Consider the following 15,462-nt stretch of genomic DNA (forward strand, 5'->3'; position numbering starts at 1 on the left):
TTTGAGAATCTGCCTGCTAATGCAGGGGACACGGGTTCGAGCCCTGGTCTGGGAGGATCCCACATGCCGCGGAACAACTAGGCCCGTGAGCCACAACTACTGAGCCTGCGCGTCTGGAGCCCGTGCTCCGCAACAAGAGAGGCCACGACAGTGAGAGGCCCGCGCACCGCGATGAAGAATGGCCCCCGCTTGCCACAACTATAGAAAGCCCTCGCACAGAAACGAAGACCCAACACAGCAAAAATAAATAAATTAATTAATAGACTCCTACCCCCAACATCTTCTTAAAAAAAAAAAAAAAGAAAATAGGTCCTTAAATCATTTTCTATAGGACTTAATTTTCTTGAGGAATCCCACTTAAGAAAAGCTGCCAAGGGAATAAATACTAAAGAGTCATCACTTCCTATTTTAACTATCATCTATGCTCTTAAGGTTATTTATTCTATTGTGTCTGAGATCATGTCAAATCAGGGCTTTTAATTTCTTCTCCCAGAGTGAATGCTGTTAAACATTTACTATCACATCAATGAATATAACTCTTTTCATTTATTAAAACATAAGCCTTGAATCCAAAAGCAAACAAAAAATGCCTCTGATCAGTAAGGAAAACCATCGCTGAAACTCATGACATGCAGAAGATATTTCTCCATTCTGACATCAAGCTAAACACTGAGAATTAAATATTATCAAAGGTTAGTGAATGAATATATATATCTATGCAAAAGAGCAATAGATAATAGGGAAGAGACAATAAATGTAAAAGTAGACAACTAGAAAATGTCATGGTCTTGGTCACTTATTGAAGGGATAAGAGTGCAGCAGATGGTGAAGTCTCATCATACATCATTTTACCTATAGGAAGTCACCTATATATGCTGGGAGAGGGAGAGGGAGATTAGAGACTGATTTACATACTGCTGAGATCTGCCCACTCTTCCGCTCAATAAGCATATGGCCCCATAGTGAGTGGGTGAGGAGAGATGGGAATTTGCTGTTTCTACAGTTGGCTTAGGTTTCACTTTCTTCTCATGGTGTAAGCATCTCACTGCATTGAGTTAGATTCTAATATTTAAAGTATTTATCTTACAACCTGGCTTCTAAAAGAAAATTACTTCATCTGGGTCTCAACTGAAGCAACAGTGATCAGTACTGAACTTCATATTCCATCCACATGATGAAACTGAACAGGATCCGGCGGGGCTCCTGGACACAAGTCTTTCTGTGTCCCCCATTTCTTGTTTGTAAGAAATAGGCTTCATTCAGCCTTCGTGACCTCACTTGAGTTCCAAAGGGCAGGTTGGAACAGTTGCTAATCAGGGAAGGGAGGGGATGCGGAGACAAAGGAGGAGCAGTCAAAAAACAATAGTGCAGCCTTGGGACAGAATCCTGGTTCCACCTCAAAAGATACACATAACAATATCTTTGAGCTCTTTGGCAGAACTAAAACCCCCAACAAATGGAAGATGCTAACTCCTTGATGAAGCATTCTTCATTCCAGAGAGAAGGTCACAGTTTGATAACCTCAAGAACTGCAGAAGCTCACCAGTAGACCCCCTGAGGCCAGATTAAAGGAATGCAGGCCCTGCACACACCCTGATCCTTATCAGCAACCCCGCCCTTGAACCATTGCTATAAAACTCCTCACCAAATTCTCCCAGGTTGGGACACACAGTTTTGAAGGGCATGAGTCTGCTGTATCCCCCTTTGCCTGGCAAAGCAATAAAGCTAATCTTTTTTACTTCACCCCAAACTCTGTCTCCGAGATTCAATTAGGAGGCACCAGTGCATAGAGGCCAAGTTTTTGGCATCAATAACTGTACAATGAAATAGGACAATAATCGATGCTTATAATGATGACCCTGCAAATTAAGAAAAATTTAAATTACACTGTGTTTTAGAATCAGAAGTCCTGGATTCCAGTCCTAACTCATTACTACCACCTAACCCATACTTTTGTTGGAGAAACTAAATGAGATATTTTACATGAAAAGAACTCTGTGAACTCTAAAGTACTGTAAAATTGTTCGTTAGCTGTTATGCACCGCTTAATGAAGCAGAACAGAAGACAGTCAATGAAGTTTTCATTAAAATAGCTAAAATGAAAATATTTCAACGCTTAGAAGATTTGGTTTAGGCTATCCTGAAAATAACATGTTTATATATTCAATTCCCTTTTATTAATACATAAAACTTAGAATGGTCTATTCATTTATTAGAATGTTATCTTGCCCATTGTTATTTCCAGATGGTTAAATGAGGTATCCATATAATTTCAGATGTAGAGATTTTAAAAATTAAGTAGTAACCCCCAATGTACCACAAACATCTGAGGATACTGCAAAGTGTCAAAAATGCAAGAAGCTCAGAAGTGTATGTTTCCCAATCTTTCATAATTATTAGCAAACAACATCACATAAAATGGCTATAGATTTTGATTCAGCGGGTCACAAAAACACCCTTACAACTTCTTCAAGTACCTGGTGTAGAGTTGAAATTGATTATTTATATATTATGGAAGTTCTTTTTTGTTTGGTTTGGTTTTGCTTTTTGGTTCTCTGGCATGTGCCCAGATTTTTAATTCTCTCATCTTTTCTATTAGGCTGTAAAGTTCCTTTGGGGAGCAAAAAAGGTTTGGCTGCAGCAGCTAATGCAGCGTTCTTCACATAATAAACTTTAAGCTGTGCTCATAAAAATCTGTAAAAGGTAATTTGCTAATCATGTTAATAACCTTTAACCAAATTTAAGGGAATCAAATGTATGTCTAAATTCCAACATCTTTAAATATAAAATTAGTGGAATAATAGTTAGCAAGTCCCACTCTTGATTAGATTTCTAGAGTTTTCAAACTTTGAATAGCTAAGCAAATTGCAGATCCCAGGCTTTCATCACAAGAGGTCAAAACTCAACAGTCATAGTAAACTTGTTTTACCAAAAAGGAGGAACTCTGAGGTCATTTTTTTTTTTAAATTTTAACTATTGACCTTTACTTTTTTTTTTTAATTAATTAATTTATTTATTTTTGCTGTTTTGGGTCTTCGTTTTCGTGCGACGGCTTTCTCTAGTTGTGGCAAGCGGGGGCCACTCTTCATCGCGGTGCGCGGGCCTATCTTGTTGCGGAGCACAGGCTCCAGACGCGCAGGCTCAGTAGTTGTGGCTCACGGGCCTAGTCGCTCCGCGGCATGTGGGATCTGCCCAGACCAGGGCTCCAACCCGTGTCCCCTGCATTAGCAGGCAGATTCTCAACCGCTAGGCCACCAGGGAAGCCCCTGAGATCATTTTTTAAAAGGGCAAAACTAATTTCATTATAGCGGGCATTTGCACCCGAGCATTGTTTTCCGCTGTATATAATTTACTTGGAGTTAGTCATTAAATGTTAAGACTATTATATCAAAGAATGTGAAATTTCTTCTTTATGAAGAGCAGAAATTACAAGAAAAATTATTTCTGAATATAGGTTTCCTTTTTAAATTTAAAATGGAATATAATTCTAAACTACCTGAACTTGGGATTTCAAAATTTGAAAATCTTATATTTTTCTCTTGTGTCAAATGTTTGGCATGATATTAATATCTGCTACATAAATAAATGAATCCACCTGTGGCTTTATATACACAGACGTGCATGTGAATATTGTAATTGAAACATCTATGTCTCCATGTCTGTCTCTATAAATGCAATTAATACAACTGAGGACCAGGGGTGAAATTCAAAATTCTAAAATGCTTGTCCAGTTCCAGCATGAACTACTGAGTAGGTCTAAATTGAGACTTTTCCCCAAAATAGTTCCTCACAAAAGAGTCAGTTCATATTAGCTTATAATGTCTTTTGGGTTTCAACTGTTTTATTTTGAACAACAAAGTTGCACAGTAGCCTGAAATAATCTCAAGAAATATGAATTTGGGATGCTTATATAAGTCATCAGCCAGAATTGGTTAATTAAAAAAAAAAGGAAGTGAAGAAAATTGATAAACCAGTAGCATTTATTCCTAGGGTATAACCTCACACAACTGGTGAAGGTCATTGTAAACAAGTCTTTTAAAGATAATTTTAAAAAGCAAAACAATAAGTTATTCTGATGGGGTGTAAATAATTCACATCTAAGAAAAATGAAAAGATTATCTCTCCTAATATTTTGGGAATGGGCACCGAAGTTAGGGATAAATAGTCCAGTGATAACACTGAGGAAGTGAAAAATGGTCCTTCTGGTAACTGGCAGCTAGCTAGGTGTGATGGCCCCAAGTGAACATAAAAAAAACAGTCACAGAGGGCTTCCCTGGTGGCGCAGTGGTTGAGAGTCCGCCTGCCGATGCAGGGGACGTGGGTTCGTGCCCAGGTCCGGGAAGATCCCACATGCCGGGGAGCGGCTGGGCCTGTGAGCCATGGCCGCTGAGCCTGTGCGTCCAGAGCCTGTGCTCCGCAATGGGAAAAGCCACAACAGTGAGAGGCCCGCGTACCGCAAAAAAAAAAAAAAAAACAAAAAACAGTCAAAGAAAATAAACTAGACAGAGAGAAGGCCACTCTGCCAGCACAAAAATGACGAATATGAGGCACTGCTACTTCTTTAACAGTGACAGCTCTGCCCTGCTTTAATCCTTTCACCTTCTAGATAAAAATTGTTAGATACCTGATCACCACATTGACTCCATTTCTTGAAAGCATCTACTCCAAAATGGCTTCCTCCTCCCTTATTCCTCTTTAGAATCATTCAGCCAGCTCTTGCCAATGCCCTCTAACTGAGATGCCCCACAGTCTCTCTTGAGGGCTTTCTCCTTTGCTACAGTAAGCTAAATAATCCTAATTTTTTTATTATAGTTATCGTCCTAGTTGTCTTTGGACAGAGAGGTTTAACAGCACCATACGGGGATCCAAACACTGCCATACTGCAAATCACTTAGAAGGAAGACAGTAAGCTCTAGAGTCCTGGAATATACATCTATGAATGAACTCTTTCCATAAAATACAAATGTGGCAAAAGCAATGTTCCTAATTAGTGTGTTATTTTATAAAATGTGAGATTTCAAATATGGAAGTGCTAATCAATTAAGAAATTAAATATAATTAGGCATTTGACAATCTCATCCACATTCCTAAATGATTCTATCAGTTGCTCAAAAATTTATTATAAATTTTATCTTCTCAGAGGGAAAGTGGGGCTCTCCTTATATTCAAGCATAAGTGATTACCATTTATTCAACCTCTCATAGTCAAGACTTTTTACTCATTTGTGAAGCTAATTTGCATTAAAAAATGAAATTCTCCTACTTATATATTAATAAATTATAAAATTTCTCTAATACTGTTACGCTCTATGATTCTTCTCTGAACTGCTTCTATTATCATTGACACGGAAATTGTATTTATCAAATAAGTCAGTCAAAATGGATCCGTTCATTTGGGGGGACAAACTCATATCTGTTATCTTGCTATTGATTCTGACGTTACCAAAAAAATAGTTGCACCAGGTAAATGAGATCATATGCCGGATAGATGATTTATAAAATCCAAATATTGTTATAACCGTAATATCTAATTGGGCAACATCTGACCAACAAGATACCACTTGACCTGCTATACCATATACAAATTTTGAGATGCACATCTGTTGTGAGTGATATATTTTAAATTATCAGGCAAAAAAATAAATAAATAAACCCAAAGACGTTTTTAGAAATGTTAAGATGTTGATGTTGGCAGTAGAACAAACTCAGGAGAAAAAAAAAAAAACAGCTTAATCTAGTTAATTAACAACAAAACAGCTGGGAGAATGAAACACCCCCGGTTTTGACTGACTATAATTGAAAATGACTAATGATGCTGTCATTTTGCAGCTTATATTGGGGGAAATGATGCCTGGAAGATTATAATTGGCCTCTTGACCATTTGTTTACAGTAATTATTTTTGTGTTAAAGGTTGGGGTGGAACCCTTTGGCCAAATATAGAAAGCTCCAAATACCTTATTTTTTTCTTATATTTAAAAAAAAAATCAAGAGTAGTAATAAAATATATTATTAGATTCACGTTAAGATTTTTTTTGGATAATCTAAAAAGTTAGCAAAGCAAACAGCTGGTGTGATCTTATCACTTTACCAAGTTACTAAGACATTTTAAATTCTGTTAATGTTCTCAGTTCTAATAATGGAAGGTGATATAAGTATTTCAAAATATATACACACATTAAAAAATTTTTAACATAAAGAGCAGTGTTCCAAATTAAGTTAAAGAATAAGTACAGATACAAGAAAATGTTATCTAAATGCTTAAGTTCAAAAGAGAGTTAACATTTTTTTAAATCGAATAACAAATGGCTTTTTTTTGTAGCTGTCGATATTGTTGCTACTGATGGAAGTTGTTTTTGTTGCTTTTTAACTGCTAAATGTGGTGCTATTGAGGAACCTACTCATTACTCTGTGGAAAATGGAACACATTAAAATGATTAACAGTATTATCATAAAATACTATTACCAAAAGTATAACTTAATCAAAATGTTAAACAATTTATTGAACTTATCCAACCAATCTTCAACAACTTCTGAAGTTAAGATGAAGGAACAATGTACAAATCAAATGAAATAAAAGTATGTGCGTGTGTGTAGGGGGAGAGGGAGCGAGATAAGAGATAGAAACCAAAACAAAGATGCTTATTTCTTCAATCATATTATTCTAAGATTTTTCCAGTAATTTTGCATTAGAGATCTAGTGCTATATTTATGTCATGAGTAGAACTGTTTCATAATATATGTTTGATCTTTATCAGGAAATCCTCAAAGAAAATAAGGAAGACGTTTAGTTAGGGATGACAAAAAAAGAAACTAAAAATTTACCATCTTTGAAAATTAAATAAATCCTAGAGAAGTTGATAAAGTTAAGAAAAAGGGAAAAAAACTGAACAGGGGTGAGCCCAGCTCCCAAACAGGACTCAGCTTGGGAGGTGAGCGTAGGAGGTAAGCAGACAGCTTGTCTGATGCGGAATGTGGAGGTGCCAATAGACAGTCAATTTTCTAAGAAACAGAATCATTTTCTGATGTGTCCTTAACTAGAATCTCTGCAAGTGGTGGACATACTACTTATCCATTTAGATACTGGATCTTATATACACACCATGAGGGATTTTCATTTTCTTTTTAAAGACTATCACCATCTTCTTTATCATTGTTACAGTTTCTAAATGTACCTCCTCCCCAAGACAAAAAACAAACTTCTATCATGAAAATGTACTGCAGGCTACTTGTACCCTTTTCCCTTCTATTACGGAGTGAGAAACCTCAAAGTTAAGGTGGAAAGGCATTAGGAAGGGCAAAATTTTAAAATTTTGATATATGAAGTCAAAGTCTAAAACAGGCTTTGTTTATGTACTATCAGAGCAATGGCTTACCCTTTAGAAAAATCATCCCTAATCTTTAAAAAGAAGGTTTTGATCCATGCAGAGGTTTAAACAGTCCCCACAGCTTGCTACCTTGTATTGCTGGGTTCCAGGTTTTGAACGATGAGGTAGTTTTTTAGCCTCTAGAGTTTTAGGCTACCACAAGCCCCAGCTAATCTTCAAGTGTGTCCAAGGTCATGGCCCTTATCAAAAGCTGCACGTGAAGAATCTATTTCTCCACACTCCTGATGTCCCAAATCAATCTTGCCCTTTTGCCACTGTGAACCTGATACGGGGATTCCTCTCCAAACTTGAGGGGTAAATGGTAGAGGAGGAATGAGTTTTCACTTAAGCTGTGCTTCTCCCCCATGAACTGATTTGAGAGGACATGGGGAAGGAGGGAAAGAGAAAAGAAAGAAGAGGGCTGACTCTACACAGTTGTTTCAAGGGATATGAAAGTGAAGGACGTTAACACCTCCTTGCTTTCTCTTTCACTTCAGAAAGGTAATTCCCCTCTTATGTCACTAATGCTACAACAGAAATTAGATCTCACAGTGGCCCAGGAGTTGAGGGTATGATAAATTAGCTTCAACTGCCTGGATTGTTTACATACAATGAAAACAAAAATTTTCTCGTTGACTTTCAATTAAGGCTTTCCCTCTGTTTTTTAATAAAGGCACTAAAGCAAAAGCCAATTGAAATGCATGTCTGTAATCTGTAACAATTATGCCAAATCCTGCATAAAGTCTTTGAGGATCAAACAAGAGTAGGCAGAACAGACCTACAAAATGGTCCATTGGTCTGTCGCATTGCTTGCTATGAAAGTCACTCTGTTAATCGGGAAAGCTGTCTGCTTGGGGACTGGCTTTCTCTAGAGCATCAAAAGAAACCCTGAAATTTGCTTTCAGGACCTTTTCTAGCTCTCCAATCTAAATACTGTACACATTGCTACTTTATGAAAATTATCATACCAGGCCTGCACTGGATGCAAATTATTTTGGGGGGATGTTAGGAGTGGGGACAATGTATTCCTGTATAAATGTCTATCGATATCTACAGAGGAAATCTGTGCCTTTCACCACCTGGTGTTTGGACATTGCGTTTAGGCTGAAACTTTAAATTTACCTAAGAAAAAGCCCCTTGTAAACTGTAAGGAAAACAAACAAGCTTCTAGAAATGAAGCGACACAGTGTAAGTCATGGCAGTGTTATTTGCAAGGACAAACTACTTCTGTATAATGAGGTTATTGACCTGCACTGTTTTAGAGCAGTTTTAAACATGAGGGTGAGGCCCACTAAATCTCAGCCTGCAACAGTAGCTAGAGAAACCACTGATCAATAAACAGCCACCATTACAGGCTCTTGGGAACCTTCATCATAATGGGAGCCATTATAATTTTGGTCAGGTACAGAAAATAAGGTGACCTATACCTAACGTCTATTTATCACTGGACTCTCATTAGCAAGTGGAAGCCATTGATTAGCTATTTTTTGAAAACTGAGCTGGTTTCCCATTTCTCTCTTCATGTAATAGCCCTGTGAATAAATGTGTCCTAAACTTCAAAATGCACATGGGGAAAGGAAAGAAGTAGAAAGCTTTCTCCCTGGCCAGCTTTTTATTGAAGAGAGAAGCAATTACACGACATTCCACTAAAAATTCTTGACCCAATAAAGTACTGAAGCCCGAATGCCGATTTTCCTCTTTCATAAGAAAGAGCAACAGAGAAAAGAAAGGTCATGGACCATATTGTGATTCTTTACAGCTGTTGGAGACAGACAGTATGATGCAGTAGCTTGATTTCAATTAAGCCAAACGATATGAAAAGCATCAAGGCTGGCAAGCGAAGCAACAGAACCTCAAAGAATTTAATCTACCTTGAAGGTGGGAGTACTCTTTGTATTGATGGCAGTGCACCAGGACAGAAATGACTCCTTTAATGCAATGACTCGTTAATAGCCTTAAGATCACAATACATAAATAGGATATGTTGATCAAAAAGATAGCTCTGCCTCTCCTATTGCAGGATGGCCAATATTTCTTTACAAGTTATTTCATCGATAATAAATAGACCATGTCAATGGCAAATGTACAACGGGGAAGCATAACCCATTATGAAGTAATGGATATTGCTAGAGGTTGCTTCATTACCTTCACGGGCTGAGTGGCTGGTTTTTCCTTGTACAAATGCTGCCCTTTAGACAAAATCCCTTCCACATCCGGCTGTTTAGCTTGAACTGCTACTTCAGTTTCCTGGGGAAAAGAGCACATACAGTGCAGATTAACTTCACAGTTAGCAATAAAATTACTAAATTTAAATATACCCTTGGAGACTCCACATGTATTGCAGATCAATTTCTGGACAGTACATAGGGGCACAAAGTAGTTTTCAGTGCAGAGAAAAGAAATGGAGGTCTTTGGGCTTCCCTGGTGGCGCAGTGGTTGAGAGTCCGCCTGCCGATGCAGGGGACACAGGTTCGTGCCCCGGCCCGGGAGGATCCCACATGCCGCGGAGCGGCTGGTCCATGAGCCGTGGCCGCTGAGCCTGCGCGTCCGGAGCCTGTGCTCCGCAACGGGAGAGGCCACAGCGGTGAGAGGCCCGCGTACCGCAAAAAAAAAAAGAAATGGAGGTCTTTGTGAAACACACCAAAGTTTAAAAAATTTACCCCGAATCTTCTTGAGTTATGTCATAATACTATTATATAGAAAGAGACACTTTATATTTTTCCAAAAAGTAGAATGCAATAACGAGAAGTATGATCCATGAATATGATTAATATGGATAAATACTATTGTTAGCTTCAATAATCTCAGTAATCCTAATGTCCATTTTACTCCACAAACCTCTTATTTTAACAGGATTCTTCTCGGGACTCTGGTTCCAAAATCTTATTTTGAAATAGAAACCAAATAAATCTTTCCACATCATTGTCAAAATTATTAACTTTCTTTCCAAAAAGTAAACACTTAAAGCACAGTATCAAGGCTTATTGATTACTAAACAGTCAAATTAAATAGGCTTTTTGAGGAACGATTAAATTATCTTTAAAAATGTGTTTTTCCTTAGTCTGGAGAAGACTGAAGCATGACCAAAAAACGAAACAAAACACAACACAAGAAAAAAACATCCTCTTCAGATATATGAATATAAAGTGCTTTGCTACTGCGTGCTGTCTTGCTCTCCTGAAGGGAGGACAAAAGAAACGTGCATAAATTGAAGCTGAAGGAAGTGAAGTTAAATATTACAGAAGACTTTTTGGATGTAACACTTGTTAAACACTAAGATGGAGTATCGATTAATCAATGTCAGGCGTCAGTCAGGGCCTGGCAATCCTCCCCAGATGGCAACTCCTGATTAACACATATCCCTCTTCCTCCCGCTCCTACCCTGTAGCCTCCCAGCACTGCTGTGTATACGTGTCTTCATGCCACTGTTTCCTCTATCCACCGTGTTTGTACCTGTCCTCTCTCAGCTCATCTGAGCAGGGTGTCCTCTGAACCCAAATTACCGTAATCTTATATGGCGCAGTAGGATGTCCTGTAACGTGTGAGTGCTCATCACATGCTCTTGAGAAGGATTATTTCTTCAGTTCTTATAATAAATAGCAATGGGAGGTAGGCACTTTGGTTAAAAGGGTCCATAACATGAAGACTAACTCCATGTGTTAAATGGGTGCGTGTGCCCCCCCCACACACATCACCTTTAGAGACAATAATTCTGGAAGAAACAAACCTAGAATTGGAAGTATCAATTTACTCTTTATGATAAAAAGTTCTAAACGTGATTTTTTTAAAAACAAATTGCAAAATTGTAACAAGTTCAAAATCGGAGTGTACTTTGTGAGGGTTGGGTAATTCCTTCTTCCTTTAAAAATGAATTATAAGTACACCCAGTGTAAATTCTATACCTTCAGAAAATGAGCACAAATAGTCTATAATTTTACCACTGTTTCAGGTATGCAGTAAATGACGAGCACTAACACCTTTCTCTCCCTGCCCCTAGTCTTCAATCGCAAATAAAGAGTTCCAAAGATCACAGAGAATCGATGCCACTATTGAGAAGGCACTGGCAAATAACCAGGATTAAAAGACTGCATTTGATGTGACAAGGGTGTCCCTCAGGAAATAAACACACAAATTTTATTTCATGCAAGTTTCACTGGCAAATGAACAGAAACAGCAGCAAGGCTGACATGAGAGCAGCCCCAATATTACTTAGAGCTCCAAGTTCTAAGGTGGTGCTTATTAGATGGACTGTGGAAAAGGTGGCATGCCATGTGAAATGTCTATGTTTTGCAACTGCAGAAAGTAAAATATTTCCTCTTCAGGCCACTGAATTTGCCCTAGATTTAGCCCTCTGATGAATGAGCGCTGCAAAGTCACATCACTTCTGTTTATAGAAATGTTTCCTAGTAGCATGTCCTTTCATCAACACTATTGCCACCTCTTCGTCCTTTAATGAAATAATGGAGAGTTTAAGTACCTGGATAAGATTTACACCCGGTCTAACAGAAATAGAGCAATGGGTGAGAGAAATCATGTTCAGCTCTTAATTCTTTGTGGGTACTTTCCCTTCGCAATTTTTTGGAGAACTAGAGATCTAATGATATGCACCTTTGATAAACTACTTTAGAAAGAACATTTTGAAGATACATTTCTACAATTTACCTCACTACATTTACTTGTAGTGTGAATGTATTAGTTAAAAGATAGGTCACTTATTGAGGGTCGAATTTTATTGCTTGAAGGGTCAACTGTAGTAAATACAATTAAATTTCCTTAAAATGTCCCTGAGTATAGTTTTCTTAAGCTGGTGAGAAAAAATACACTATGACAAGCTGATCATCACCATGAAAAAAATGGAAGTATGTGTGAGACAAATTTAAACATTTTGATATCCCTCCATGCAATTAAAACTTGACATGGAAAAATTGAAAAGCAAGCAAACAAACAAAAAAGCCCAGCCAAATCACATGACTATGCAGAGATAAGAAAAAGCTGAAATCATTAGCTGTGCTGAAAACATCAACCAACTGCTAGAGTGACTGCTAGAGTGATTATGTCACTATAATAATATTAACAAACCAGAGTTGCTAAGACTTTACCATATGTCAAAACACTGTATGTTGCATACATTTTTTCCTCATACTTACACTCCTACAAAAAGGGTAGTATCTGGGACTTCCCTGGTGGCGCAGTGGTTAAGAATACACCTGCCAATGCAGGAGACACGGGTTCCATCCCTGGTCTGGGATGGAGCAACAAAGCCCGTGTGCCACAACTACTGAGCCTGCGCTCTAGAGCACACGTGCCACAACTACTGAAGCCCGCGCGCCTAGAGCCCGTGCTCCACAGCAAGAGAAGCCACTGCAGTGAGAAGCCTGCGCACCGCACCGAAGAGTAGACCCCGCTCGCCGCAACTAGAGAAAGCCCGCGCACAGCAATGAAGACCCAACACAGCCAAAAATAAATAAATTTATAAAAAAAAGAAAGGGTATTATCTAATTTTGCAGATGCTAAAACTGAGGGAGATTAAGTCAATTGTCCAAGGCCATGTAGCTTGCAAATGGCAGAGTTGATATTATTACCGGGAAGTGTGTATCACTAAACCTCCACTTTATCCCTCCTTTGTTGAGTATAGCGCGTGTGTATGTGTGTGTGTGTGCACATGCTAAAACTGGCAGCCACATCTCTTACTATCACGTTAATTTTTTTCCTCTCCTTTAACTCCAATACATTCTATAGTATCCTTCCAGTGTATAAATGAGAGAAAATCCTGCCTCTTCCCACTGGAAAATAAATTCTTACATAGCTTTTAAAAAGCTCCAAGGGTGTCTCTTTGTGGGTTTACAATCGCCAAACTGCTGATATCCAGGTCAGAGAATTGGTTTGAGTAAATCTTTTATCTCACAAATGGCCTCACATCTTTATATGATTTAAGATAAGGTGAGGGAGGTCACCCCTAAAATGGAAACACAGCTAATTATAGTGGCCAGTTTTTTGTAAGTAGGAAGTGTTCAACTTCAAAGAACATTCAGACAAGAAAGTCTTCATGGGATTTCAACCAAAAAAATCTCACTTCTAATAATAGAACATTTCCATTTAAGTTTTTCCCTCTGCCTTATTCTTAATATATCCCCTGTAATATAAGATTGCGCACCAGGAGTTAAGACCCTTATGATGTAACTAGAGTTTTTTTTCCAACATAGTATTGACAGTTCACTAAAATCTCATGCATAATTTTAAGTATATAATTTTTATTAAATAGGTAATAGGAATAACCCTTCATCAATACTAGGAGAATACTGCAGTGTACTTTAGAAAAACCCAGCCTTGATAGGTTTTCAGAATGGGGTAACTCTCTAAGCACCGTCAGTCTTATTTCTTATTAGACAGCATTAATATTGCTGGTGGTGTTGGTCTGACGAGCAGCGAAGCAACGGTTAGTGGTAAAAAAGACTGAACAAGCCCTTTGAGGATGAAAGTAACAATTCATATGCAAATTAATGTACACTTACATTCTCTAAGAATTTATTCATTGACTACTGTATTTCTAATTCAATATTAAACTGATTGCACACTTTTTTTAAACTAGAAATTTGGTGCTAAGGATAATATAAGAGAGCTACATTTTGCCTTGTTTTCCTTTATTATTTTAAATTTATTTATATTTCTATCATTTTACTTATTGCTAACCTTAGAATATATCAATATGTATGTATATATATATGTGTATATAGACATAAAAAATATATATCACAACATAAAAAGGGTGGGTGAATACACTCTCTTCCCCGTTGACTTTGGGCTTTACCACATGCCTCACTTAGGTCAATGGACTGTGGGCAGACATGACTGCATGACAGCTCTGAGCTAGGTCTTTAAAGGCAATCCAGGATTTGCTAGTACCTCTAGTTCCTGCCTTCCACCATGAGAGAATAATGTATCACAAAGAAGCTGCTCTTTCAGCCTGGGTTCTGGAATGAGAAGACATTTGGAGCAGATCCACAGCCTAGGATGAGAAAATCTGAACTTGACCCATAGTGTAGAGTAAAGCTGCCGCTGATCTGCAGTCACGTGGATGAGTGATCAATGTTTGTTCTTGCAAGTCACTGGGATTTGGGGGGTCATTTGTTACTGCAGCAAGAGCTGACAATTACAATGTTATAGTGAAACAAGCAAACAAATATATGGCTTTCTGGGGAGAAAAAACAAAGTAAGCCTTTAAAATAAATGGGCTCTAGTCACATATATTGACCGCACTGTCTCTCATTCCATATACAAACTGTTTGCTAAAAAGGGTGGCAAGAAACGAAAAATGAAATGGAATCAATATTGTGTTAGAGCCTGACTTCTCTGGCTTAGATTGCCAGGCAGACTCTGACAAATGAAGGCTGATGGATGGAAAAACACAACATTGTACAGCTGAGTTTCTTTCTCTTTTCCCTCATGCTGAGTGACTATTCTTTTATTTATCTACAATTAGGTTTGCTAGACCACAGCAACACGACTCTCCTTCACTGTAACTGCAGCCTGTCAAGTACGTGCCAAGCTGATTGACAAAGAATGACAGGTCCTCTCTTTCCATTCTGAGCTAATCAAGGGCAGCCCACCAAAGGGAGGTTTTCTTCTGATTTAGAGATTTACGGATTTCAAAAATAATCTGGCCAAATATACAAAATATAATGCCATATTGATTTTTAAAGTGGCAAGTGTTTCGAAGCCAAGAAGATAGAATCTACTAAGGTACACACTCGGAATATTCAAGGCCAACCAAAGAGTGGACATAGGTGTGACCATCAGGTAATGAGACTGATATCCAGAAGCCACTTGTAGAAGCCCTCCATTCACAAAGATGGGGTTTCAAAGTCCTTTTGGCGGTAGAATGCCTTTGGCAAACAAAATCTTACCCAACCCTCCCCAGCATACTAATCAATTCATTCAGTAAATATATACTGAATATAAGAGCACCTATTATGTTCTAAATACTATTTTGATACTGGATATATAACAGTCAATAAAAGACAAAATTTTTCTGTTCTTGTGAAGTTTACATTCTAATGGGAACCATGGACGATAAAATATAAATTACGGCACATCCAAG

At 38.0% G+C, this 15,462-nt stretch overlaps 1 protein-coding gene across 1 annotated transcript in view; it reads right to left on the reverse strand.

Annotated features, from left to right (window-relative positions):
- Nucleotides 1-15,462, reverse strand: part of DMD (dystrophin) — a 2,107,962-nt gene that overhangs the window by 740,278 nt on the left and 1,352,222 nt on the right. Inside the window, exon 49 of the mRNA XM_029240038.1 lies at nucleotides 9,510-9,611. Coding sequence (XP_029095871.1) covers nucleotides 9,510-9,611 — 102 coding nt within the window. The remainder of the gene's footprint in view (nucleotides 1-9,509; nucleotides 9,612-15,462) is intronic.

The sequence above is a fragment of the Monodon monoceros genome, unplaced genomic scaffold, assembly GCF_005190385.1.
Source record: "Monodon monoceros isolate NGI ecotype Baffin Bay Population unplaced genomic scaffold, NGI_Narwhal_1 Super_Scaffold_22, whole genome shotgun sequence".
NCBI lineage: Eukaryota > Metazoa > Chordata > Mammalia > Artiodactyla > Monodontidae > Monodon > Monodon monoceros.